Source organism: Lepus europaeus, chromosome 10 (assembly GCF_033115175.1).
Source record: "Lepus europaeus isolate LE1 chromosome 10, mLepTim1.pri, whole genome shotgun sequence".
NCBI lineage: Eukaryota > Metazoa > Chordata > Mammalia > Lagomorpha > Leporidae > Lepus > Lepus europaeus.
The window spans coordinates 24925364-24952953 of record NC_084836.1 but is presented as its reverse complement, the minus strand read 5'-3'; the positions used below and the strand labels follow the sequence as shown (position 1 = coordinate 24952953).

The 27590-nt window shown below is 46.1% G+C and overlaps 1 protein-coding gene across 1 annotated transcript; it reads right to left on the bottom strand.

Moving 5' to 3' along the window:
- Positions 1 to 430: 430 nt before the first annotated feature.
- Positions 431 to 24645, bottom strand: HAL (histidine ammonia-lyase). The gene is made up of 20 exons (XM_062203093.1): positions 24041 to 24645; positions 23364 to 23424; positions 23226 to 23253; positions 22818 to 22892; positions 22651 to 22723; positions 22495 to 22561; positions 22158 to 22195; positions 21405 to 21530; positions 19488 to 19627; positions 17670 to 17717; positions 16803 to 16950; positions 15890 to 15985; positions 15733 to 15791; positions 13780 to 13860; positions 12856 to 12921; positions 12614 to 12779; positions 9498 to 9632; positions 3849 to 3957; positions 3681 to 3750; positions 431 to 1069 (listed from the first exon to the last, which is right to left on the bottom strand). Exons 1-20 carry the CDS (start codon positions 24285 to 24287, stop codon positions 929 to 931), a joined length of 1974 nt encoding a protein of 657 aa, XP_062059077.1. The 5' UTR covers positions 24288 to 24645; the 3' UTR covers positions 431 to 928.
- Between the last annotated feature and the right edge of the window lie 2945 nt (positions 24646 to 27590).

Genomic DNA, 27590 nt, shown 5'->3' with positions numbered 1-27590 from the left:
TCTTTATCATCTTCTTGGAGGAAAACAGGTTGAGTAAGACAGCCAGGGGTCCCAGCTGACCTTTGTCAACAGGGCTCACGGTAATGATTACCATTGCAGAGAGGCAGTTACAACCCCACAGATCCCTTATCTGTGACACGAGCCTGTTCCGGAAGGGTTACTCCGAACATGTGACTTGAGTGCTAACACATAGGAGGTGAGCCTACTAAGCTCAAATGCTAAACATTTTGGGGCTATGTGTGGTGAGGGAAACATGATAAATCTGAAACACACAGCTGAATAAGTCCACCCAAATATTCATTCCTTAACTCCTTTCTATGCAAACCCTGATATTGGTTTTATAACCACCTCTGTATTTAGTTGCTTAAGATCTATTGACTGTACTTTACTAAGATTTAATTAATAGAAGAAAGAGCAGCTTCAGGACAAATTATCACTTCAAATGGTTATTTATGAAGGCATATTAAGGGATATTTGTCAGCATAGCATAGTATAATCAGCTAAAGAAAGTCAACTAGAGCAGAGCTTGTTAAAGCAAATAGAAAATAAAGGTTACAGAAGGCTAACTTCTTTTTAGGAAAGGATAGCGTCAATCTGTTTCCAATTTTAGGATCATCTATTGCTAACAGTAAAAAATAGGCCAATGCAATTGTAGTTATTCTCCTTTAAGAGTGAGTATAACTGTTGATACTGTTAAGACAAAAAGGAAATTCTTACAATTTGAAAACATCTGACGTACAGGAACACAGTGCTGAAGTTAGCAACTGTCATTCTGCCACCAGCATAACCCAAGTAAGTTTCCGAGGAACTAAACTTTGCTGGTAGGATGGGCTGATCGACCAGGGAAGCTCCCGCTTCTCTTCTCTCAGCACAGCACTGCTTTGTGTTCAACTAAGCTAGCTGATGTGCCGATCCATGAGAAAGCCCACTAAAGATCCTCAGACTCGGCGATCTTGGTGGCCTTCTTGTGTAGAGACTGCAGGGAGAAGGCTGTTGGGGAAACAGGTCTTGATTCTGGAATATGCTCCATTCTGTATTTTTCAATGTAGGGGGCAGCTACTTCCCAAACCTGAGAAGGAAGCAAACAGAGATGAAATACTGCCGATGCTGTTTCCACATGCCATCAAACATCAACTTCATCCCAAGTCAAACATCCTCTATACCTGACTGGACACACAGTGGCTGTTTGCTTGCTTTTCCTGTGTGACATCTGACACCTGATCTGTGTCCATAAGTCCTTGGTTGCGTTAAAGGCTTTAAGAATACAAAGTCCAAAACTTTTCCAAAGTCACCATGAAGCTTTCTAACTTACTATACTTGAGAGCGATAAAGAGCACTTCTATCTGTTGATTCATTCCACCCAGAGGCCCCCAGGGCGTGGGCTGGGCTGGGCTGAAGTCAGGAGCCAAGAACACAAGCCAGGTCTCTCACATGGGTGGCAGGGACCCAACTGCGGCCTGCAAGGGTGTGCATTAGCAAGAAGCCGACATCAGGAGTCAGAGCCAGGGACTGAACCCAGGTACTCCACTGTGGTGGGTATCCTAACTGCTAGGCTAAATCCCACTCCCTCGTGAAGCTTTTAACTGCTTCCTCTTCCAAAGCAGAGGAAGCAAACAAGTACAGTTTAGAGGATCCAGTGGACAGAGTGAAGGATGGCTGCTCAAGGCTATGCCATGACACTGTGTTTTCTAAAGTAAGCCTTGTTCATTGGATTTCCCTATTGCTCTATTCCCAGGCCATGGGGACCCTGTGCCCCTGACCTCTGCTATCCCAAGTGCAGCCTGTGCCCCGGCAGCATCAGCAACACCTGGGGGGAGTCAGACCCTCAGCCCCCCACCCCCAGACCTGCAGAATCTGAATCAGCATTTGCCCGATGCCAGGCAAATGCATGTGCACCGTTAGGATGGAGAAGCCCGGCCTCAGGCCCTTCTTTAGTTTTTCCTCCACCCATCAGCCTCCTCTTTGAAGCCCTGCATCATCTCAAAGGAAGGTCCAGGGTTTAGGTTCACACTTTTATCTGCTTGCCCTGGACAGCCAAGAAGCCTTTCTGACTCTATGACCTCCTAAAATACATTATGCAAAGGCCAGCCTCTCACACACAGCCTTTCCCGGAGCAGCCAGCAAGTGGCTTCCCCTCCCCAGAGGCCCAGGGAACATTAAGAAATGACAGGCATGAAGATCAAAGAGAAAAAGCACCCCCCAAAAGCAGTGCAACTGTCTTTGTGATGGGGGTGTGTGTGGGGGGGTGGGAATCGGTTGCCCTAGGGAGGGAACACAATTCTCACAAATTATTCTAAAGGTTTAAAGCACTTTTAAAATACGTTAAAAAGATGAGTCAGCATGGAAGGTATCTGTATCTCTTGGCTAAGTCTTTGGTTGATGTACCTGGAAGAAATAAGCAGTAAGGAAAATCTGTCTCTTTTCCACTGAGACTGGGGCAGAGACATGCAAGTGTTGCAGAAAAAACCTGCAGCTCCAGGTCCATGTACCAGTGAACCTGGTGGTTGTCATAATCTCACAAGAAGTATGAGGAGAGGGGCCGACACTGTGGCACAGTAGGTTAGCACCAGCATCCATTATGGGTGCTGTTCCTCTTCCAGTCCAGCTCTCTGCTGTGGCCTGGGAAATCAGCAGAAGGTGGCCCAAGTGCTTGCGCCCCTGCACCCCACATGGGAGACCCGGAGGAAGCTCCTGGCTCCTGGCTTTGGGCCGGCCCAGCTCCGGCTGTTGTGGCCATTTAGGGAGTGACCCAGCAGATAGAGGACCTTTCTCTCTATCTCTCCCTCTCACTGTCTGTAACTCTACTTCTCAAATAAATAAATAAAATCTTAAAAAAAATAGAGTATAAAGATAGTAAAAAAAAGTTCATGAAAAATTAAGAGATATTTATTTTGCAAAAGTTTTTTGAAATCCATATCTAGTTTTTTCATATTATGTGCTTTCCACAAACATTTTTGAAGATTTCTCTCTACAAGGATTTCAAAAATTTTGCACAGAAATAAATTTAGCTTTTAATTCCAATTTCCATGAACTTTTTGAAGGATTCTCATGCTTCTGAATGAAAGAGATTATTTCAGGGAGGGAGATCAATAATCAAAGTTGTTTCCTCCCCATAAATACTTTTCCCAAAACTCCCATTTAAAATTCATTTCAAAGGTGGGCATTTGGCCTAGCAGTAAAAAAGGCTCCTGCATTTCACTTTGGAGGGCTTGGGTTCAAGTCCCAGACCCAGCTGTCTGACTCCAGCTTCCTGTTAATACAGGCTCTGGGACACAGTGGTGATGACTCGAGTAATTGAGTTCCTGCCATCCACGTGGACTTCTGGAATGAGTTCCTGGCTTCCAGTTTCAGCCAGGGCTGGGGAGCTGTTTCCAGCAGGAATTTGAGAAATCAGTCAGTGGGTGGTAGCTCCCTCCCTCTTTCTCTTTTTGCCTCTCAAAAAAAAAAAAAAAAAATCAGCTTACAATTCTTTAATAGTCAGAGTTTAGGTGCAATGTAGGCACTCAAGGGTTTATCAATGGCTTTGTAGTGGCCTTACAAGTTGCCTTTGTGTTTACTTCCATGGAACAGCCAGGAGGCAACAGAATAAGACAGTGTTTTTCCATCTCCCCACCCCCCATTCTCACTTTGCTTTCTCATCATGATAAAAACTTTGCAATGAAGCCAAGTAGCCAGCTTACCTTCTGCTCAAGGAGCAGCCTATGAGCTGCCTCGATGTCTGGGGCCATGAAGCGATCTTTTATCCAGGGCCTATGGAGAAAACACAGCAACCCAGCGGCCAAACAGTAAGTACTGTCAAGGCGCACAGGTCTGAAACAGTGTCACTCCCAGGGAGCTGTTGACCTTACCTTACAACAGAGCGCACCAGGTCGTAGACCTTCTCTAGTGGAGTGGTTGTCCTCAGGGGGCGTAGAAACTCTATGCCCTGGCAGGCTGCCAGAAGCTCGATGGCCAGCACTAAAGCAAGAAATGTCAAGGCAGCAGTTGGTTAACGTCTGAATTCATGCTTGAGGAGTAGTACTCACAGGGATTGGCAGCAGTCAGTGGCGAACCAACAGATGGTTGGTTCTCTATCTGTGGGTAGAATGAGGTTGCCTGGGTCTTTGTTGCCATTCTAAAGCTACTTATCTAACTTCTTGTCTGTATCTTTAACTGTGAGAAGGGGAGAATTGAGACATACACCTGGATCAATGATCAGATCCCCTAAGCCACCCAGGAGGCTCCCCTTTAGTGTACCCTGGCAAAATCTTCTCTCATTCACATCCTTTTTTTCCTATAAGATTATTTACTTACTTGAGAGGTAGAGTTACAGAGAGAAGGAGAGAGACAGAAAGAGAGAGAGAGAGAGAGAGAGGTCTTCCATCCACTGGTTCACTCGCCTAAGTGGCCAGAGCTGCACAGATCTGAAGCCAGAAGCTTCTTCCGGGTCTCCCACATGGGTGCAGGGGTCCAAGGACTTGGGCCATCTTCTATGGCTTCCCCAGGCCATAGCAGAGAGCTGGATTGAAGTGGAGCAGCCAGGACATGAACCAGTGCCCATATGGGATGCTGGCACCGCAGGCAGAGGCTTAGCCTACTAAGCCACAGTGCCCGCCCCTCTCATTCACATCCTCAAATCAAGATTTGTTGGTCAGGAAGAAGGTCAGAAAGAACACCTGATCCCAACCTTGAGCCTCACCCTATTAGATAAGTGTGTGCATTTCATCAAGACCCATGACCTTCAGAGTTTTCAGTGCCTTATGCTGGTGTGAAGTGAAAGTACTGGTCTAGAACAGATGAAGCTTCTTTTAGGTCCACAATAGATTCTAGAGCTTCATCTTCTCCCATTGTGACCTTTGTGTACCCACCTGCGTTCTTAACATGCTTCATAAATTTAAAGACAAGTCAAATAGAATCCAGAGTGGTTTAATCTAGAATTATAATTCTACAAAAATTCTCCATCATTTAGACTCTATTAAATGTAGAGAAATATGGATTTCACTGTTACAAAGTATGATACATTTAGTAAGAATTTTTAGCTAAACATTATTTTACTGAGAAATTAAGGTTGGTAAGATACTAAAATTCTGCAGTTTTTGTTTAGTGGACTTGGGAATCTTTAAACTTGAGAGTTTGGAATGGACATTATAGAATGAGTTCTAGGACAACCACACCTATTTGTTCTGGCTCTTTCAGACCTTGAATGAAACCCTCTGTGCCAGGTGTTTCAAGCCAAAGGAATTGCAAGACCAAAAACAACTTGAAATTTGCATAAAGATTGAGATAGCAATCCACTGTCATCCATGTTAATCAAAGAAGTTGATGAGTGAGAAGAGAGAGTGTCATGTAAAGCCATTTAGATGGCTGGAATAAACCTGGCATATTGCTGAAGCAGCCATCTCACTGTCTAATCCCCATAGTCATGGGTATTACAAACCTCTCACTAAAAGAGTTTACTCTCCACTCTCAGGGATTCCATTTTGAGATAACGTCCCCAGGAGCAGATCTAGAACAATCTTGCCCTATATCCTATGAGGATAGGGGTTTATTTTTTCTAATCAGGATGGTATTGGAAATGGTTAAGATAGTGAAGTTGAATCAACCACCTGGGATTACATTCTAGCATTGCCATTTACTGGCTGTATAGCTTTGGGCACACTATTTAACTTGTCAGCTTTGGTTTTCTGATCGGACAATGGGATAACAATATATGCCTGCTGGAATTACAGCGCGGATTAAATGAGTGAAAAGACTGAATGCCCACAGTAAATGCTCAGTAAGTGTTAGTGATATGATGCTTCCTCAGAAGAAGCACATATCTCAGAGATAAAGTCAGAGATGAAAAACAAAAAATGAGAACTAAACACTTGCGGGAGACACATGGAACGTGTCAGGAAAACCTTAATTTGTCGTCATTGCATAACCAGCAGTTCTCCCTAAGTTCATCAACTGGAATGTTTTTAAAAACATGGACTTCATTGCTACAAATTCAAGGGGTTCAATATGTCTTGATCTAGCTGGGTTTTTTTTTTTTTTTTTGACATGGTTCTCATTTATTTTGAAATAAGATCATATTCCAGGATTTAATAACCACCTGAAAATATTTTTAAAACACACTGACAATAATCTGGAGAATTATGGAAACATAATCTAGTTTCATCTGATTATTTTCTTCACCTTAACAGAGTATAAAACACATGAATTTAAAACTGTCCTAAGCAAATAAATATTAATCACTTCTTGGCCTTTTGGCTAAATCAATTGCAAATAAATATAAGTACTAGTTACTTGGGTACATTGCAAATACATGTTCTCAAAGTTGTAAAATTTGAACAGTATTCATTTTGTCAACCTCCAAGTCTAATATATACCTATGATATTTTACTAAGATTGCTGCTCTTGAGCTGTCTCACCGACTTCATTGTCATGCAAACGTCTAGGTGTTTATTTAGGTGGTCTAGGTGTTCCAGGGCCATCCGGGGATACAACCAGCCAGACAAGATCCCTGCCCTAATGGATCTTATATTTTCCTGGGAAAGGCAAATAATAAGCCTTAGAGATCGATATTAGGTGGTATTAGGAGAAAAAAAAAAAAAGACAGGGGGAGAAAGAACAGTGATGGCTGCTTTAGCTGGGGTGGGGAGGGAAGGTTTCAGAGATGAAATCTGGGAAGTTACATAGATGGAGGGAGAAAGAGAGCCACGGGAGCCCTTCGGACAGGGCTGTGGGCAGAGGACCAGAAAGGAAGGGGACGCATTTGTTGATAGGTACAAGAACAGCACTGCGTTTCCAGGGCAGAGAATGGGACAGGGGGAGGCGGCAGTGAGAGGCAGAAGCAAGATCCTGGGGAGCTTCCTGGGCTGCAGGAAGGGGCTGCATTTTGGGCTGAGCACTAGGAAGTAACTGGTAAATTTTCAGCACGGCCATGGGGTGATCTCAGTGATGCTTTCAAAAGTTCACCCTAGTTGATCGTGTGCAGTGACTAGAGAAACAGTCGTGAAAACAGCAGATTATCAGAAGGAGTTGACAGGGGCTTGGTTTGCATCTTTGGAAGGTGGGGTTAATTTGTGGATGAACTGGACAGAACAGGATCCAGAAGAGTGACTCTTTAAGCTTTTGGCCAGAGCAACGTGTTCAATGGGGAAACCACCTGAACAATGAACATTCACAGCACCCTGTGATCGATACCCACAAGTGCTGGTGACAACGTGGAGAAACCAGCTCCTTCAAACACAGCAGGTGCGACCTAATGTGGCATAGCCACTTTCAATCTGGAAGATCTTCAAGAAGATGAACACGGAGAGAGCATGTGACCTGGCTGTTCTACTCTAGAGATATGAGAACCTATGTCCATACAGAAAAAGTGTACACAAGAAGCATTAGTTACATTAGCCAAAAGGTGGAAACAAACCAAGGCTCCCTCAGCAGATAGACAAACAAAATTTGGTCTGTCCTATACAATGGACCATCATTCAGCCAGAAAGAGGCAGAGAGCACTGATACGTGCTACAACATGAATGAACCTCATAAACATGAATGGACCTCATAAACATCATGCCGAATGGAAGAACTTAGTCACAAAAGACCACATAGCATATGAATCCTTTAATATAAAATGTCTAGAATAGGTAAGTCTATAAGAGACAGAAATTAGATTAGTGGCTGCCTACAACTCTGGGGAATAGGGAGCATGGGAGGGTAATAGCCCAGGGTTTCTTTTTAGGCTGATAAAAATGTCCTAAAGTTGATTGTGGTCATGGTTATACAACCTTGTGAATATGCTAAACATTGTAAGGTATGTAAATCATATCTCAACACAGCTGTTATCAAAAAGAAGGTTCTCAACTCTCACATTTATCTTAAAATATCAGACAACTGCTTCCAGTACTGTAACATAAATTTAGGAACTTAGAAAATGCTGCCTTAAAAAAACCAATTTTTTCTCTTTATAAAATGAAACAACACAAAAAACATCAGTGAGAAGGCAGAGAGAAGTTGGCTGGCACAGCTCTCCCTATGTGTTATCTTTGCCAGAAAGGTTGTACGTACAGCTTTTCAAGTCTTTAGGGACAACTGCAATGGACAGGAAATGCAGGGGACAAAGAACAAATCAAAAGTGACACCACAGGAAGCTAACAGGTAAATCTACAGTGTCAGTCTCTCTACAGAAGAATTAACCTGATGCTTCAACTAACCAATGGCATGAAGGATGGTGAGGGGAGGAAGTGAGGGGGTGGGGGAGGCGGGAGGACTGTTTTAGAGGAAAAGAAAGGTAAGTGAGTGAGCATTCAGACGAGTGGTTACAATGCCCGTGTCCCATGAGGGAGTGCCTGTTCAACACCTGGCTGGCTCTGGCTCCTGACTTGGGCTTCCTGCTAATGTAGACCTTGGGAGGTAGCAGTCGCGGCTCAAGTAGTTACCTCCCTTCCACCCACATGGGAAATCTGGGTCGTTTCTGGCTCCCCACTTCACCCCCAGGGACCATTGCAAGCATTCAGGGAGGGAACCAGAACATGGGAGCGTCCTCCTGCCCCCGACTCCCTGTCTCTTTCTCAAATGAATAAAAAAATAAAAGAAGCCATGACAACCAAACTTAAACATGGGCCCTGGAACCTGACTCGAACAAACTCACTCCAATGACACTGAGATAATGGGAAATTCTGACTATGAATTTGGTGGTACTGGGACTTCCTGTTGAATTTTGTTGGTGGTGATAACAGCATCATGGTAGATAAGAAAGCATTCATATTTACAAGAGAAAATATGTAGGAATTAAGTAATATGACATTTGAAATAATTTGGGAAAAGTAAAAGAAAAAGTGAAGCAAATGTGCTAACCATTCAATCAGGTGGGTGAGAGTTCATGATAGGACTCTTTCCCTTTTTGAATACATTGGAAAAGTTTGATTTTAAGGGGCCAGCACTGTGGTGCAGTGGGCTGGGCTGCCATTTGTGAAGCCGGCATCCCATATGGGCACCAGTTGAGTCCTGGCTGCTCCACTTCTGATCTAGCTCCCTGCTGATGCATCTGGGAAAGTGGCAGATGGTGGCCCAAGTGTTTAGGCCCCTGTACCCACATGGGACTCCCAGATGAAACTCCCAGCTCCTGGCTCCTGACTTCGGTCTGGCCCAGTCCCAGTCCCAGTGGCCATTTGGGGCGTGAACCAGTAGATGGAAGATCTCTCTCCCTCCCTCTCTCTCTCTAACTCTACCTCTCAGATAAATAAAATAATAAATCTTAATAAGAAGAAAGAAAGAAAAGTGAAGCTGCATTTTAAAAAGCCAGCCAAGCGAACTGCTTAGCGCTGCATGAACACCTGGCAACATCAGACTCCCCTGAGGAGCTTGTTAAACACAGGTTGATCCCATCTTCTCCCTAGGTCTGGGAGGGGCCTGAGGATTTGCATCCCCAACAACCTCCCAGGTGGTGCCGAGGCTGCCAGTGGAGATCCCACTTTGAGAACCACTGGTGTAGAAGTGTGTCCGTGAGGCCTGCACCTCCCACTCCCTGCTGTTACCTTGCTCCACGTGTTCGACGACCCTGAGGGCCTTCCTCGCTGCCCACCCGCCCATGGAGACGTGGTCCTCCGTGGCAGCGCTGGTGGAGAGAGAGTCCACAGACGAGGGGTGGCACAGAGCCTTGTTCTCTGAAACTGCAAGAGACCAGTGCAAGCTAGGTAGTACCCCCAAGAGGATAAACCGCCAAACGACACATGGCTCCCCCAAAGGACCCTCGGCAAGGAGGAGGCCTCCCCAGCAGCTCTGGACCATGATCCAAGCACCAGACTCTACAAGAGTACTTAGAGAAAAGGAAGCGGTTTGATTTCTTTTTTTGCCCCCAAAGTGAGAGGGACTCTGCAGCCATCTTGAGTTCTGAGGTAAGACAAGGATGGGAATTGGGAATTCTGATACTATAAAGACGAGTGGGAAAACACTGGAAACATTTAGTGTGCCAGAGAGACTTGGGGGTGGGGGGCGGGAGACATAATGGGCATTTTCAGGTACTTGAGAACAATCCAGTTGCATCATCAGAAGAGGTGGGATTAGAATCAGGCGTGGTATTCGAGGCTTGAGGCTGGACCCAGAGATCCTGGGTCTCTTAACAGTTCAACGGCTCAACTGTTCAGTGATAACACAAGTGAATGTTCTGGGTTTAAGCAAGTGCTTGGTGATGGCCAAAGACATACCAGGGCAATGGGCAGAATCCTCGGGATGACCCACATTGGAGTCTTTCAAATTGGATTGGGCCAATGAATCACTCGAGGATCTTGTTACAAAGCAGTCTAGGGGGGTCCTGAGCTTGTACTGTTCTGATAACTCCAGGTGATGGCTGTATGGTTTGTCAAAGACTACACTTTATATAGCAAGACCCTAGATGGAGGGAGTCCTCCTCCCCAGCTTCAGAAGTCAGAAAAGGTCCAACTCAGAAGTCTCATCTCCTCTTTCTTTGGCCTTGAAAGCTTCAGCTGTTGTCTGTACTATAAGGGATGAGAGGCCATGGCTTTCAATTAAGGTGATCAGCTCCTCTTGGTTTGCCTAAAACTTTCCTGGGATTGGCACCTGAAGTCCCAAGTCCTGGGTCTTTAAACTGAGGGCCCCATGGACAAGCAGCCTGTGGTGAAGCTTGTTCAGAAAGATAACTTATACGTGGCTGTAAAAAAGCGAAACCTCATTTCATTGTAATATACACAGGCTGAGCCACTGCACTAGAGAGCTTGGGAAGCTCAGCACGTTCCAACCAGGTTTCCTAAGACCATAATATTCTCTAGAAATCAATTACCACCACCACCACCACCCCCCGCCCCCATCACCATGTCACCGTGAGAAATCTCTAGCCTTCCACAAGATATTCTAATCAGCAAACAAATGAGCAAATAGAAGATACTGGGTCAGAGGAGAAAGTGAACCCAGTGGCTCTTCGTTGGTTATTTGTGTTGAGTTTTAGTTAGAGGCTTAAGCGTGGAAGGGGTTGGGAGTAATTATTAATAGCAACGAATACCTACTTAGTGCTTCTGATGTGCTAGGCACAGTGCTAAGGCTTTCTGTGTGTTAATTCATTTTATTCTCAACACAGTCCCATTGGGTAAATTTATCATCTTTGCTTTGTGCAGGAGTAAACTGAGACCAACAGGATTAAGAGACACAATGAGATACTGTAGGTAAGGAAATAGCAGAGTTGGGATTCAGGTTCAGGGTGTATACTCTTAATTAATCACCATGTTATCCTGCCTTTTGGGGTAGGTAGGAGTGCTAGATAAAACACAGGACCCCTAGTGAAATATGGATTTCAGATTTAAAAAATAAATACTTTTTTAGTGTAGGTATGTGCCAGATAACTCAAGTGTAACCGGACACACTGCATTATTGTTGAATTTACAACTCTGTTTTGGGATTACTTATTGACTAAGATGAGATCTTCATTTAATTGAAGTGAGAGCATAGATTTGGGAGCCGCGATGCCTGGGTTTGATTTCTGCTCTATATCTCACCAGCTGTGCAATACTTCACTTCTCAGATCTTCAGGCATTCATCTGTACAATGAAGGGAGTAAAAGCACCTGCCTTGTGGTGGTGTTGGGATGATGAAGTGAACGAATATCAATGAGAACCATAGCCCTCTGTGCCAGGCATTGTTCTGATTCATTATTTCTGTCTCCTACAATCTTGAGTCAAATCGGCTATCGTATTGCTCAGTTTTTTTAGAGGGTATCCTGCTACTTACAGATAATCTTGTATATCGCAATCATATCTTTGTTTTCAGTGGTTGCTGTATCTACTGGCATATATCACAAGTTTAATGAATTATTCAGGTTATTTCTAATTATAACTGTTAGCACCTTTGTCTTTTTCCCTCAGAGTCTTCAGATTGAGATTTTGAAAAAAGCTACAAAGGTGAAGCTCTTACGCAGTGTCAAATTGCTTTGCAGAGTGATAGTGATTAAGACACTTGAATCCTACATTGGAGTAACTGGGTTAAATTCCTGGCTCTGGCTCTTGACTCCAGCTTCCTGTTAATGTAGACCCTGGGAAGAGCGGTGATGGCCCAAGTAACTGGGCTGCTGCCACCCACATGGGGGACCTGGATTGTTTTCCTGGATCCCAGCTTCACCCCCAGTCCAGCCCCAACCATTAAAAGTATGTGGGGAGTGAATCAGCAGGTGGGAGTTCTCTATGCCTTTGTCTCTCTCTAAATTAATATTTTTCTCTCTAAATTAATATTTTTTAAAAGAAAAATTAAAATTTCTTTTAAAAAAATTGCTTTCCACTCTGAAACTTCTTAAACTTTCAGAAAGTTCATGGAAAATGTGTATTATGAAACTATCCATGGATTCCAAATTCTTTTACACCAAAATAAACTTCTCTTTTAATTCTATTTTCCATCAACTTTTTGAAGCACCTTTGTATTTACAACCCAATATTGTTCTGTTTCAGTATAACATTGTTTGGGTTTTATTTTATTTTTCTAAACAAAATGTTAGGGAGTCAACCTGCTACATTTGTTGAGAGTGGTAGGATGCAAATAAAAGTGTTGCAAGAATGGACCTCATTCAAAGACAAAATTCGGTATTTTCAGGGAACAAGGAAGAGTGCTTAGCTGGCTAGGGTTGTGTTTGGGAAAAGGGCAGTGTCCTTACCAAGGGCTGCAGCTGTGCAGTGGGCTATCATGAATCCCGAGTTCAGACCACCTTCAGACACCAGGAAGGCAGGCAGCTCGCTGAGGGAGGGGTTACAAAGCCTTTCAATTCTTCTTTCACTAATGGCAGCAAGTTCATGGACACCAATGGCCAAATAGTCCAGGGCCTGCAAGAAGGTCTCAGTTCAGTTGGCCCCTACTGGAATACGTGTTCAAAGTCAGAGGCAACTTTAAAAAGCTTACTTTGGCTGGGTATTCACCGTGGAAGTTTCCTCCAGAGATTGTCTCTCCTCTACTGGCAAAGACCATCTTTCAAAACAGGTTAAGGTTGGAACATAGTATTTACTGATCAAGTCAAGTATAACTCCTTTCTCAATCTACTATTTTTAACATTAGAGTGGCAGTCCTTGTATAAACATGGGTAGTAGAAAGAAGACAGTCTTCCCTCAAGCAGGGTTAACATCAATGGGCACAAAAGTAAATAAACCTTGAAGATGAATCGTAAGCACCCAACTGGGGGCCAAAGAAACAGCATGGAATGATGTCTTCTGCTGAGATTAGAGATACCCAAGCTCCATAACTGTACTCATGTGGTGATTAGTATTCGCCCTCAAAACGTTCATAGCTTGAGACTAAGAATGGAGACCAGAACATCCATCAAAATGGGCACTGTGGCTTTTGCATAAAGAATTTGCTGAATGGAACCTGTTGATGAGCAACCACCTCAAAGTCTAGACCAATCGATCTTGGGAACTTTCCAACTCCACAGTCAGTGGTCCTGGGCCAGCCTTCAACAAAGATAGTGACGAATAGGTTCTCACAAGTCTGTTTTCATAGAAGGCAACTTTAGCCCCCACTGAATGTTGTTACCATCAGCAATAATTCCATCCTGCTCTGTGCTTTATTTAAATCAGCAGGCAAAGGTAGTAACAGATCCTCCTTCCTTTTTGCCTACAAGGGCTAAAGAAGACTCCTGGCCCTCTGTTTCCATGGTTCCTGTTTCCATGCATTCGCCCACCCATGCAATCTATGGGCCACAGCTACTCACTCATTTACTCTATGAAAGGAGCAGAACTGAGATGCCCTACAAAATGATTGCTTCAGTAGATCCTGCAGTCGCCAGCTGGAAATTCTATCATTAAAGTTTAGTAGACACTCAAAAGATACAGGATTATCTGTTGCACTGTTCAGTTCTGTGGTGATGATGTTCTTCACAAATGCTATTGTGTCATTTGCCACCCCGTGGATCTAAAATATGATCAAAATAAGATAGATGACCAATTGATTTCCTTCAGGGCACCAATACCCTTATAGGATAATACCTTCAGTCTTTCCCCCATGAAGTGCTTTGCAGTTATAACCATGGAAACAAATGGGGAGACCTCAAAACACTGGAAAATGGAATTAAAAAACAAATTTATTTCAGTGCAGAAATTTGGAATTCCTCATAATAAGCATTGTCTACTAGCTTTTTGAAGACTGCTGGTAAGCATGGATTTTAAAATTTTTGCACTGAAATAAACTTTTAATTCTATTTTCTACCAACTTTTTGAAGCCTCTATTCATTTAGAATATGAAGAGAACTTTGTTAAAAGTCATCTGGTTCTCACTGAAACCAATTAGAATCAATTCATCATAACATGGTTTGACATTAGATCAGTCTCCAGCTGATCTAATGTCAGCACATTAAACAGCTGATCTAAACAGATCTAAACAAGATCTGATCTCAAAAGATCTAAAACAGCACAGTGGAAGAGAGAGAATGCAGAGACACAGGCAGATTCATGGCCAGGTTGTTCGGAGAACTGTGGGCAAAGTACTTAATTTAATAGCTGAAAGAGATACAGACTTACAGAATAGACCCCAGAACTTACCATATGCACACCAACTCCTGGGCATGGCCCATAGAGACCATTCAGATGGTAGCTATTATCCAAGGAGGGTTAAGTTTGTGAAGCATAAAGGTACCATATTAGAAAAGCTCAGAAAACAAGGCAGCTCCCCTGAGGCAAGCCAAAGCCAGTCACCACGTCTACAGCAGCACCTGCCTCTCTGGCTGTTCTCAGAAGTCAAGAAAGCAAAGATGCAGTGAGCAGACTGACCCGGAGCAAAGTACTTAACTCTGTGCCTCCACTCCCAGCTGCATCATTGGGAAAATCAAATAACAGACACAGGAGACCCTGTGATGGTGCCTGTCACATAGTCTGCTGTCCTTATTAGAGAAGCAGGGAGGCGTTAAGCCAGGACTTCTTACTGCTGAACTCACTCCGCAGTTCTTTCCCATACATGCTTTTGATGTGTCATCTAAGAAGCTAGCTGGAACACAGCTTGCTGAGTAAAAGGAAATGAGAGTGTTAGCCCTAGGGAGCGCTCTGTAAGACAGTAAGGACTGGAGCTTGCACAAGCTGACATGTTGTTTGCTAATCTCAGTGAACTAACTGCCACGTGTCAATGGGCACCTGCAACACAGGGCTGCTATTGTCAGCTGAGGTGATCTGCTTTGCTTAATAAGTTAAGCCTCTTATATTCATATGTAATGGTTTACACCTGTCAATACTGATAAGGTAACCATGGCTATACTCTTGAATTTTAAAAGATATAATTAGACTTCACTATGAACATGGTTAGCTGGCTGGTTCAACTTGTATCTAACAGGGAGAACCAGTAAAACTCTATTAATTGGTTGTGATGATATCATTAATAAAAATTTTTATAAGTTTGGGCACTCCGGCTGTTGCCACCATTTGGGGAGTGAACCAGAGGATGAAACATCTCTTTCCCTCTCTCCCTCCCTTTCTCTTTGTCTCTCCCTCTGCCTTTCAAATAAATAAATAAATCTCTTTGGAAAAATGTTAGGACTAGATCAACAAGGAAGGTGTCTGCTGGATGCCTCTGAAGGGAAAGGAGCGAAGCCATTCCAAGATGAGCTTACCACAGGGAATGAATCGAAACTTCACAATGATTTGCTCGCTAGTGGTACCAGAGACATAATTTTTAATAGAGGCAATAAGAAATGTGGACTCTAGTAGTCCATTACATGGGTTTCTAACACCTTCCTTTTTTTTCCCATTTCCCCTCTGAATTTGGGGGGAAAAGCTTTGTTGGGGTTTTTGGTTTTACCTGTGGACAGCAGCGCAAGGTATATGCATCCTGTACCCGGTCACAGAACCTGTGACTCTCTGTGGAAGACATGGAGGGGATAAGATAGGACATACATCACCAGTTCTCTCCCAAAACACGCAACCAAATCAGCCCACTCACACACACACGCCCAGACCTGCTATTTCTGATGGGTGATGGTCGGAGTCCAAGAGTGACCGAAAACGAAAAGCAACTTCAATTTGTCCACGATGTGGGCGGACAGCATGAATGTCTAGAATTGATGAAGCAAAAAAGTTGGAGCAATCCTGGTAACAGAACCAGCCACCACATTGGCCTCAGGACCACCCACAGCACTGACCTGGCCCTCAGAAATCCCGGAGGTCCTTGACCACTACTCGGAGAGTTTGAAATTTCATTGCAGAAACAAATATGTTCTCAGTGCCTATTCCTCCCATTTTAAATGCCTGAGGGCAAATTATGTGTTCTCACTGGGAATTTAACTCAAGACACTGGGCCTGCCTTCCAAGGAACAGAGCTCCTATGCTCCGTAAATATACACAATTATTATGAGTCAATTAAAAAGTTTTAGGAATGATTCAGAGAACACAACACTTCTTGATAAATGGGAAAATATTTGCAATAAGGAACTAAATACAAAAAGAATTGGGTTAATAATAGAAGGGCCAATAGTGGCTTAATTCAACTGAGTCATTTTGAGACAGTTTCTTGTCCTACTTCTCATTACTGCAGAGTCTTTGAAATTCACTACCTGCAGAATAAGCTACAACTTCTGTAGTTTTTCTCACCCAGTTTCCTAACGGAGCTCCATCCTCTCCCCCTCTGGACCTGATGCCTGAGGCCACCCAGAGCCTCTGACTCACTGCTCCTCAGGGCCACATCTGTCCAATATGCTGGCTTCCAGGGCCGGGTGCAGCACAACACAGGTGAAGCTGTGGCCACCCTGGATGTGCCACAGGCACCTGGTGTTCTCCTTCCTCACCAGCCATTCACAGCATCCCTGTGTTTGAAGACCTTGCCCACTGCCCCCCAGCTCCACCCTCACCCTCAGGCAGTAGAACCACGCGGACCTGTATCGAAGGCCTTGGTGGTGCCCTTTAGCACCTCGAGGGTCAGGGCGGCGACGATGTCTGCCTGGCGGGCGATGGCACTGGCTCTCTCTACAGCCTCGCAGCCCAGGGAGGTGATCATCTGTGTCCCATTGATGAGTGCCAGGCCCTTCGGGGAGGGAGGGAAAAGTTTCCTACTGTAAGTGGAGTTTGTGTCTTTTGCTTTTGTCTAAGAGAGCAATGGGCCAGTGGCTGATTCACGTTCCCTAAAGTGCAGGGCGTTGAGGCTAATTTAAGCACTTGAGGGATGCATGGTGTCACGTGTGACATTGTCAGCACCCCTCCGGCCAATGGATGCCTGTGAAGGACGCCAGTTCCCCAGCTAGCTCTGGAGTGTGGACTGTGCATCTGATCTTCAGAAAGATCCTGGAAAATGGCATTAAAAGATAGGTTTATTTTGGTGCAAAAAAGTTGTGAATTCCACACTTGGCTTTTTCTCATGAACTTTTTGAAGACTCCGCGTTAGGCATGGCTTTTGAAATTTTTGTGCCAAAACAAACTTCCATTTTAATGCCATTTTTCATGAACTTTTGGAAGGACTTTGATAGAATTCTTAGCTCTTTATTCTGCATTTCTTCTTTAACATCGCCCCACAGTAAAGTCAACCAGGAACAATTCTGGCCCAGGACGTTTGGCTTAGAGTCTCTGTTAGGGATCCTTAGATTTTTGACACAAAGAATCTTCCAAGTGTCCTTTCTTCAGTGAGCAACTTTCAACAAACAGGTACCCCACTTTCACTTTCAGGAACCATTAACACTGGTCCTAAAACCGAAACCATGGCATAAACAAAGGTCTCTTACTATGAATGAATTTGCCTTGACTGCTTACCTCTTTTGGTTTCAAAACCACTGGTTTCAATCCGTGGGCTTCCAGAACCTGTAGAATGATTGCAAATACGAAAATGGGAATCTAATGAACTAGCAGCGTATTCCTGATTTTATATGGAATTCAATAAAAGACCTTTGAGGCCAAAGGTCTGTCTGATGGAAAGTCAGACCTACACACCCTGCCTCGGTTCACGTTCTCTGCCCTACCCTCTAGTTCTGCTTTTCAACTTGCCTTTCAACTGATTTTTGTAATTAATCTGGGGACTCTTTTTTTCTGTTTGCAGAACCAACTCTAAATGCTGATTTCTAGGTCTTTGGTGTTCAGTTTCTACCTTAGTGATTCACCTGTGCGGGCTGAAGCTGGACTCCTGACTGTCCTTGCTCCCCTGCTTCTAGGGCGTGACCTAAAAGCCCTCTACTCCCATTTCTCATTGACCCAAACTCTGGCAGAACCTCCAAGCAGAACTTGAGTGGCAGATGTAGGAGGACCAACCAAGAAGGGTCTATGGAGTTCCCTCTGCTAGATGCGCACAGAACTGCAGGAGGACAGGGGCAAAAGAGTAGCTAAGGTCTTTCTAGGGAAGGAGAAGGGGGCATTTCAAGAAGCGGAAAGACAGAACCAGTGGCACTGACGATCTTCACCAGTGGATCGAGTACCTGCCACAGGCAGACTCTGTCTGGGGAGTTGGGCTAGGGCTAGGGGAAGGAAAAGTGGAGACAGAGAAATTCAAGGGTAGCTAGGGTCATGATGCAGGGAGTAGGAGGCGTGCAGTGCAAAATGATCACCTAGGAGGCTGGGAGAGGACAGAGGAAAGGCACAAGGTGTGGGGCCGGGAAGGGAGAAGATGCAGAGGATCCACAGGGAAGCTTCCTGGAGGACTTCTCTGAAGGGGACCAGAGAGAGGCAGGGGTGGGAGGGAGAAGAAGGTGTGATTGCACTGGGCGCCTGGTTCAGTGACCAGCACATTCCAGTCCCTACAATGCAGAACCCTGGATGGGGAGATTAGGGGAATTACGTGACAAGCAAGACTCTTGGAAGCCCCTTAAGTTTAGACTTTAGCAATGGACAATGGAAAACCTGCTGGGCTTTAGCTAGAACAAGCTGTGTGTGCTATTTGGAAAGGTCAGCCTGACTGCTCTGTGAAGGTGATTGGGGGGTTCACTGACAGCAGAGAGAGGGGAAGCTGCATGGAAGAAAGACTACCTGGAACCCGAAGGACTATTATTATTATTATTATTATTATATCTGTCATTATCCCGTTAGCAGCTTCTTCCTTGGCTCCTTGCCTCTTTCACTTATGATGGGGCCTCCCAGCAATTGCCCAGAGATAAGACTTTAATTGATGCTTTGCTCTGCTCTGATGGATTTTGGAGACAGGTGAGAAAAACATGAAGGCATTATTTAAAAAAAAGCCTCAGGAGCTTGCAGAAAAGTGGAACCTGCATCCCAGAGGCCATCAGGTGAGTGTTATGATCCACAGTTCTGTACCTGTGAGACCAGCTCCTGAGTAAAGTTGTGATACTGTGTGACCTCCCGAACAGGCACTGTCAGCCTTGTGGGTGCACAATAAGATCTTGGGTGTACCTTTCCACCAAGACAATCACCAAATCTGGGAAACTGATTGATAGTCAGGGGTGGACGTTAATAGGCTTGCCTAGTTTGACTTCTAAGCTTCAGTTGTCTCATCTATAAAATAAAGACAGCAGAGGCCCCCGCTCACTAGGCTGTTGAAAGGAGTGAGTACAAAAACCATCCATGTCCAGCCATTGTTCAACCCAGGGAAATAACTGCACATGGAAATTGCTGGAAAAGTCTTACATATTTAGCATCAGCCCAGCCACTCTTTGGAGACCACATCTTCCCTTCTCCAATTAGGCCGAGAGCCAGATGAGAGAGTGGGGCCAAGTCTCCACTGGCGCCAACGGTTCCTTTCTCTGGGACGTAAGGCAGGCAGGAGGCTGGGAGAGAAGAAGGCACGAGTTACTTCAGGAAGGCAACATTCTGGATGTTCTCATTTTGCCAGGAACCCCCTGCCCCTGCCCGCATACCATCTAGGATGACTCTGTGGCCATGAATACTGGAGGAAAGAGAATTTCTCAGGCACAGCTAATGCTTAAGGGACCTGGCTGAGTTGCTTTAGAGAGAGAGAGAGAAGGGGGCAGAGTTGAGGGGAGGAAGGAGGAAGAGAGCAGGCAGTAAGCAGGACCCTTCTAGGAGCCGAGCCTTCAAAATGTGCATGCCGGCACCCGACCAAACAGCCCCACTTCTACAAATTCTAGAGGTGTATCTTAAAGATGTGACCAGGAACTAGTGGCTGTTCATTACAGCCTTGCTTGCAAGAATAAAAAGTTAGAAATTATCTAAATATGGAGTTAAGAGACATTCATGTGATGGAATGGTAGGAAGCCACTAAAAGCTTTGGAGAGTCTTTGGAAATATATAACTGTTTAACATTAGGAAAGCAACATAGAATGTTCTGGAAGGACATGGTACACCAGAGTGTCAACAGGGACTCTCTGGGGAGGTAAAGTCTTAGGCAACTGAGTGTCTTCCTTATTTGCTAGTCACCCACTTTGCCACCCACCACCATTTATAATTAAACATGTATGATTTTGTAAGAAATTTCCAAAAATGTTACAAAAAAAGGTTTCATTTTTCTAAACTAAAACTAGACTTGATAGCAGTGTCTTTTCCAACTGTTAACACTGGAGAGAGCAATGCCATGCACGGGCCAGCTTCCAGATCAGTTTGCCCACGGGAGCTTCTCAGGACTCTAGGGACCCAGGAGGACTTTAGATTCACCCATCAAGCACGGGTGACTTCAAGCTTGGGGTCTAGAGTCTTACCGAATGGGATCTGAGGTTTATAACAGGGCAGAACAGGGTAGGAGTAGAAATAGGTGTTGGGATCACGACTTATCTGTTCAGCCCAGCCTTCTCTACTATAGATTATTCATTCAGATTGCTGTTCATTTTCATATTCATGGGTCATTTGCATGCATAGCATGGGAAACTCTGCATGTGTTCTGCTCTGTGGGACTGCCGAGCCCAGCTTCTCCTCCCATTCCTCCCCCATGGAGCCCCAGAGCTTCCCTGACCTACAAGGCTTCTCTTTATCAGTGAGGATGAACAAAGTCTCCCAAGCACTGCAAATCTGGCTCCCACACTGGAATTTTCCTGACCAAAAAGTAAGCTCCAAAGAAGTGAGTTATATCAAATTCTGCCACTACTTGGCTTGATGATTACCAGTGAGTCCCTAGCCCTTTGCAGGAAGGGGGATTTCAGAGTGCAGGTGTGACTCTTCCATCACACGGGGAGCACTGAGAGTTCAGGTTCCAAGGCACCAGCCAGAATGGCAAAATTCTGAATGTCTGAGATGGATATTCAACAACCATCATGTTCCCCAGAAGATCCACTGCAACTTCTTTAACCACACACGAGCACCCCTGGATTGGAGTTTCTCACTAGGCTTGATGCAAGGTGCTTGTTGTACTAAAGATACCAAATGCTAAGTGAAGGGTGATGGGGGATGGAGTAACCATCATGGCAGTAACCATCCCAGCTGCACTGCCCCTCCTATCTGCCTTCCTTCTTGCCAAGCTGTTTCCCACTCATCTCAATTACTTTGTCTTCTTATCTCAGCCGATCCCCCTGCCCCCATATCTGGTCATTCAAGGGCACCCTGTGGGAATGCCCAACCTCAGTGGAAGGTCAACCTGGGGACCCCCTGCATTACCATTAAATACTTCGATAACTTGCTTGAGTGTCTCCAGGGAAATGCCACTGTATCCTTTGGCTAAGACATTGATCCTCAAAGCCAAGAGCATCCGACACCTCTCAGGACTTAGGGGTTTCCCAACACCTTCAAAACAGAATTCATGTTTTTGCCAAGAAAGCCAAACCCTTTGTACCTCCTGGCTGCCTCCATGCCTCAACGCTTCCCTGTTGCAGTCCATTCTCTCTCCTGACGTGGACAGTAGCACTGCCCTCTACTTGCCTGGCTGGCTTCCCAAAGCCCCATCTTCCAGAGGAGGTAAAAGGCCCAGATTCACTTTCTCACCTCCCCATCCCTGGAGTGTTGCTGGGATCCCCCAGTTCCCAAACTCCTGCAGAATGGCATCCAGACTCCCTCACCAACTCCATCCCCATTGGATGGATGCTAAGTCTTGACTAAGTTTCCCATCCCACCTCGCCCATCCCAACTCATGGCCCGAGCAACAGCCGTCACTCCCTCCCCTGAATACGCAGCACCCTCTCCGCAGGATGGACGTGTGCTCCTGTCCCAGCCTGTCAGTCCACCTGGCCCGTTCCTTTCCCTGGGGCTCTGCTGAAAGGTGGTCTTGCCTGATGCCCTCTGCTTCCCTTCCTCTTGCACCCAGCACCTTGTCCTTGGCATGCAATACCTGTTTCCAGCTGACTCCACTGTGCTCTGTGTTATTCATTGAATTAAACAAGACCTAGGAGGCACCCGATATTCCAAACGATTTACCTGAAGAGTGTGAACGCACTAAGTTGACCTGAAGCTCCCTGGAAGAGAAAGGTTAAGGCTCTCTTAGATGTCATGCAGTGAAAATGTCCCTTCCTCTGGGAAAATGAAGGGAAGCACAGTTCAATCTTTGCAAGGGATGCAGGGTGGCCAGATGCAATGGACAAAACCAGCTTGCCTGTGGTTTCAATGCCAACTCCTTTCTTGGCCACTGAACCCGAGTTGCCAGCCTGCTCATGGGTATACTGGGGCTAATGGGAATTACTCCCCTTGTTGAAAAAAAAAAAATCTCAAAGATGGCAGCAGGTGGAACCTGAAGGTTCTTGTGTTTTCAACTTACTCCAGCTTACTGATGGGAATGACAGTCCTGGCGAACTTCCCAAAACCTGTAGTAATTCCGTAAACAACTAGAAGACAAACCAAACATTATACAATCAGACACAAGGGATTTGTGTGTGCATAGGAAGAGAATTTTGTAACATAAAGACAACAATACCTGTTTTTTCTTTGATGATGCTGTCTATGACTTCCCTGGATTTTTGCACCTTCTTTTCAGCAATTGGGGTGAGCTAGTGGCAGGTTGGTCAAAACTGAGCGTGTTAAAGACTTCCCTTTGCAGCAAAGATGGGATTTGCCTCCCTCCCTCCTTGCCTCCTCCAGTACCTTTATTTTGTAATGTCCCTTTCCCAAGTTCACCAGATCCTCTGTGGTCAGACTGTCCCCATCTAAGGCGATGTACTGGACAAAAGAAGGAAATCTCTGAGACTGTGAACAGCTTCATGGCTCTAACAAGAGAGCAGCAAAGCTTCCCGCGGAACCAAACTTTGCCGTTTCAGAAATTTCGTCATTGCTGTGCAACAGGAATGAACTTACCCAGAAGAGGCTGGGGTGGGAAAGTTAGAGAGGAAGAAGCATCATTGTGCTTTTCCCAGCCTACCTCTTCCGGCTGCACAGAGCTGGGTACAGCCTTGTCCTGTGTTTGCTCAGAAATTTTGCTGGCCCTCTTGCTCCTTACGTGGAGAAGAGGGAGACCGAATTTTCTGGGCAAAAAGCAAACGGTTTGAAGCTTACCTTCTCTGGCTCCCGGTACTTGCTGTATCTGCAGCCAGGTAAAGGAAAACACTGGGTAGTGTGCCAACGCCCCAGCCCCACCGCTGGCAGGAGGCGCCCCGCCCCCAAGCAGAGCACAGAGCCGGCAGGAAAGGATACAGATAAACTCCTTCTGGCTGAGACGGAATGAAGTCGGGGGACATCGCATCACCTTCTATGACTAGAACAAGAATGTGGGGGGGGGCTTAAAGATCACCCCAGAGCTGCTATCAGCCAAGGCGTCTGCCCTGAATTTGACTGCCCTTGAATTTGATAGAAATGACTGCTTAGATTTCAAAGACTTTCAAGTGAGCATCTTAACAAAGGACAGCCAATGGCAGGGGTGTAGACACTGGGGGTGCAATGCCAGTTCAAGATCTCCCTCCCACCTCCATTCCCCACTCTGTTTCAGCTCCTTTTAATCTGAACTCCTCAGACCCCTGTCCTGCTTGCCTCCAGTCCACTGGGCTCTTCAGAAGGACTTGGTGACAGCAAAGGGGTCCTGACCTGTGGTCTCGGGGTTAAGTCCAGCTTCTGTCACTGTCCAGCCAGCTGACTCTGGGGAAGTTACCTCTTTGAGTTACCTTCCTGGCTGGATGTCAGAGGGCGTGGGAATCCTGCCTATCTCTTGGGGTTGTGTGAGAATTTGAGAGACCCAGAGGCATGGCAGGTGCATACCCAGAGCAAGCCAACTGCAAGCGCCCCCTATTCTCATTGTCCCTGCGAGGGGTAGGGAGTGACAACACAGCATCCCCCTGGGGCAAGGGAGGACCAAGCCCTTCCCTGCCACCACTCACCCACTTCCACAAATTCGTTGTCCTCCAGGGCCACCTCGAGTGGGTCCTCATTGTCCAACAGCCCCAGGCCCTTGCACCGGCGCACCAGGAAGCACACGGCGTCAGCAGAGGCAAAGCCGCCATTGTCTGGCTTGTTCTTAATGTAGCGCCGCACGGCCTCGCGGCCCAGCCAGCCCACAGTGAGCTGCCCATCCCGGCAGGGCACGGCCAGCCATTCCCCGCGCACGTGCACCGTGTACCTGGGCATGGCTCCGTGGCTTGCAGCCCTGTGGCCCCGTGAGGCGACACTCTGGGAAGGAGAGAGTTTTATCCCCGAGTGTCAGCTGGGGTGTGGTCGGCTGGCTGGGAGGCCGGGGATAACTTTCACAACACGGTCCCTCCCTCTCCTTCACTCATTCGTGTGGTGGACAAATATTTATCAGCAACCCAGGGGTTTCTTCAGTTTTTTGAAACCGAGTTAGGGGCAGGAGAGGCGGACCCAAGGCAAGTGGGCCTCCTATTCCACCTGTGACCCAGTCCCCAGACCACCTTGGTGGTGGTGGTGGGGGGGTCGGTGTCCCAGCCCCTCTGGGCTCTGCTGCGCCTGCCCTGTGGTCAGGGTGCTCAGTGGCTCTCCCGCTGCCCTGGTTTCTATCTGCAGAGATTCTCCCATTGCGGAGCGCTTTATAAACAGCATGTTCCTGTCTTTATCTAGATTATTGCTCAACTGTAAAAGGCACGCTGCTGGCCAACTGTGACACCAGGGAGTGTGGCAATCTTCAATTCATTTGTTTATTCCACAAACATGTGTTGAGCAACTCCTCTCTGCCACCCATAAGGCCCTGGGACGCTCTCGCTCCACAAAGCGAGGCTGCAGAGGCTAGAGGTCATTTTCTAACCGAAGGTCATTGTCTGGACAGATGAGCTGCGGAAGCTTGGAGGTCTGAGCTTGTCAGCCTACAGCAGGTGTGGTATTAGCCCCCGTGCCCTCGTCCAGGGTAATCAGTGGTATCTACTTGGGAGCAAATCCCGGCGCTGGTATTTTCTAGCTGTGCGACCGCCAGGGAGGTTATCTGACTTCTTTGGGCCTGGGTTTGCTCGTCTGTAAAATGAGGATGATGATAGTACCTATTTCAAAAGGCTTTTGGGAGGGTTAAGTGAATGAGTACTTGTACAGCCCTTAGGACAGCACCTGGCACCTTGGGAGGTTACAGAAGAGTTTGTGATTATTATCTGGCCATAAATACTTTATATCACCTAATTTTTTTTTTTTTAAGATTGATTCATTTATTTGAAAGCCAGAGTTAGAGTCAGAGAGAGGTCTTCCATTCACTGGTTCACTCCCCAAATGGTTGCAACGGCTGGGGCTGGTCTGATTCGGAGCCAGGAGCCAGGAGCTCCTTCCAGGTCTCCCACGCAGGTGCAGGGGCCCAAGGACTTGGGCCATCTTGTACTGCATTTCCAGGCCACAGCAGAGAGCTGCATAGGAAATGGGGGCAGCCAGCTCCCATTTGCCACTATGCTACAGCATCAGCCCCTTACTTACATAGCTTTATAAATGTTCTTTGCTCTTGGTACACGGATATCCCTAATCCAGGTCAGCTTTTTCACCACAGATAACAGATCCCTGCACCCAGTTCATTACCATCAACACTAAGAAACTGAGTGGCATTAACAAGGACTCAAAACCATGCATGCATTGTTTTAATGAAGCAGCTCTTTAGTGAAAAGTCACGTTCTAGAGATCCGATTAATGTCATGGAAATGCCAGAGACTTCATTGCAAATAGAGCTGCTCCCCCCAAAAAAACCCATCCACACCCCTATCCAGTCTCTCACTTCCTGAAATTGTACAAGTAGGGACTACTCTTCCTTGAGCCTTGTTGAAACTTGTCCTTCAGCCAGCCACATCCTGACCACAGCCTGCAATCTGGCATCATCTGCATTTGACACACATAAGTGATCTGAGATCTTGACATCCTACCTCTGACCAGAACCTGCCAGCCATCCGGCTCGCCCCTTCCTTCGGTCGTCTCCACTGCAGGACCTGACCTCCAGGCAGTCCCTCCCCTCCAAACTTCCCATCAGCTGTCTCATTTATTTCCCTGGAAAGCTGGTGCCCTCATTGTACTGCTCGACCACTTTCCCTGCATTTATGTGTACAACTGGAGTAAGACCCATCCCCTGGATCATCACAACGAACTCATCTTTGTGCAGGTGGAAGGCTCTGCCACGGAGGCCCATGACCCTGCAGATTCACAGCATCACCTTTTACTCGGCCCTCCCCTGGGACCATTCATCATCCACCTCCTCTGGTTCTCAGAAGACCTCACCTCCTGCACCTCTGAGAAGCCCCAGGCCTGCAGACATGGGCCACCTTTGCTTTCTGCCTTCTTCCATCCATCCATTCAACAAACATGGAGGTACTCAAAATGTTCACGGGAAAACGGAATTAAAAGACAAATTGGGGTGGGCATTAAGACACCTGTGTAGCACCTCTGAGTACCTGGGTTGGATGCCCAGTTCGGACTTCTGATTCCAGCTTCCTGTTACTGCAGACTTTGGGGGGCAGTGGTGAGGGCTCAGTAGCTGGGTCCCTGCCACTCACATGGATTGAGTCCCCAGCCCCTGGCTCCACCCCTGGTCCAGCCTCAGCATCTGCAGGAGTGTGGGGGGTGAACCAGTGGCTACAGCTCTCTGTTTACTGTCTCTCTGCTTCTTAAACAGCAAAATAAATGAACAATGTTTATTTTGGGTGCAAAAGAAATTGAAATCCATGCAGTTTTTCATACTGTGCATTTTCTTAAACTATAAGATTTATTTATTTATTTGAAAGGCAGAGTTACAGAGAGGGGTGGGGTGTCTTCCAACCCCTGGTTCACTCCCTAAATGGCCACAATGTCTGGAGCTGGGCCAATCACAAGCTGGGAGCCTGGAGCTTCGTCCAGGTCCCCCTCGTGGATGCAGGGGCCCAAGGATTTGGGCCATCTTCTACTGCTTTCCCAGGCTACAGCAGAGCTGGATAGGAAGTGGAACAGCTGGGATTCAAACCACTGCTCACATGGGATGCCAGCACTGCAGGCGGCGGCTTCACCGGCTATGCCATAGCACCAGCCCCTTTCTTAAACTTTTTGAAGAGAACTCACATGCATGGATTTCAATTTTTTCCCACCAAAATACACTTTTCATTCCATTTTCCATGAGCTTTTTGAAATGGCCATTATGTATCAAGGTCCATACTAAGTGCTGGGGATGAAAGAATGAATTCTCTGCATTCATGGTGCTTCCTGTCTCGTGAGGGATACGGACATGGAAGACTAGGTGTCCACCTACCTGTCCCCAGTGTGCTGAACCCAGCTCGAGTAATCCCAACCCAGACATCAGACATGAGAGAAGAAGCTTCCAGATACAAGCCTCCAGGAAGCTAAGCGACCTCAGCTATTTGAGGATTCTAGTCCAGCCCTAGACATCGTGGAACAGAAATGTGTTAATTCTTTTCCCACCTGGAACACACTTTCTAAATTTGCTTGGTTAGGTACTTCTGGTTTTCTTAAGTCTTAGTTTAGACCAGA

What these genes read in the sequence shown, in the direction of transcription:
- HAL (XM_062203093.1), bottom strand. Translation starts at nt 24,287, where the DNA reads ATGCCCAGGTACACGGTGCACGTGCGCGGGGAATGGCTGGCCGTGCCC. An exon ending in CATCATCAAAGAAAAAACAG is followed by an intron (nt 22,562 to 22,650) that starts GTATTGTTGTCT and finishes TTTGTCTTCTAG; the next exon opens with TTGTTTACGGAATTACTACA. An exon ending in CTGCACAGCTGCAGCCCTTG is followed by an intron (nt 9,633 to 12,613) that starts GTAAGGACACTG and finishes GGTCTCTTGCAG; the next exon opens with TTTCAGAGAACAAGGCTCTG.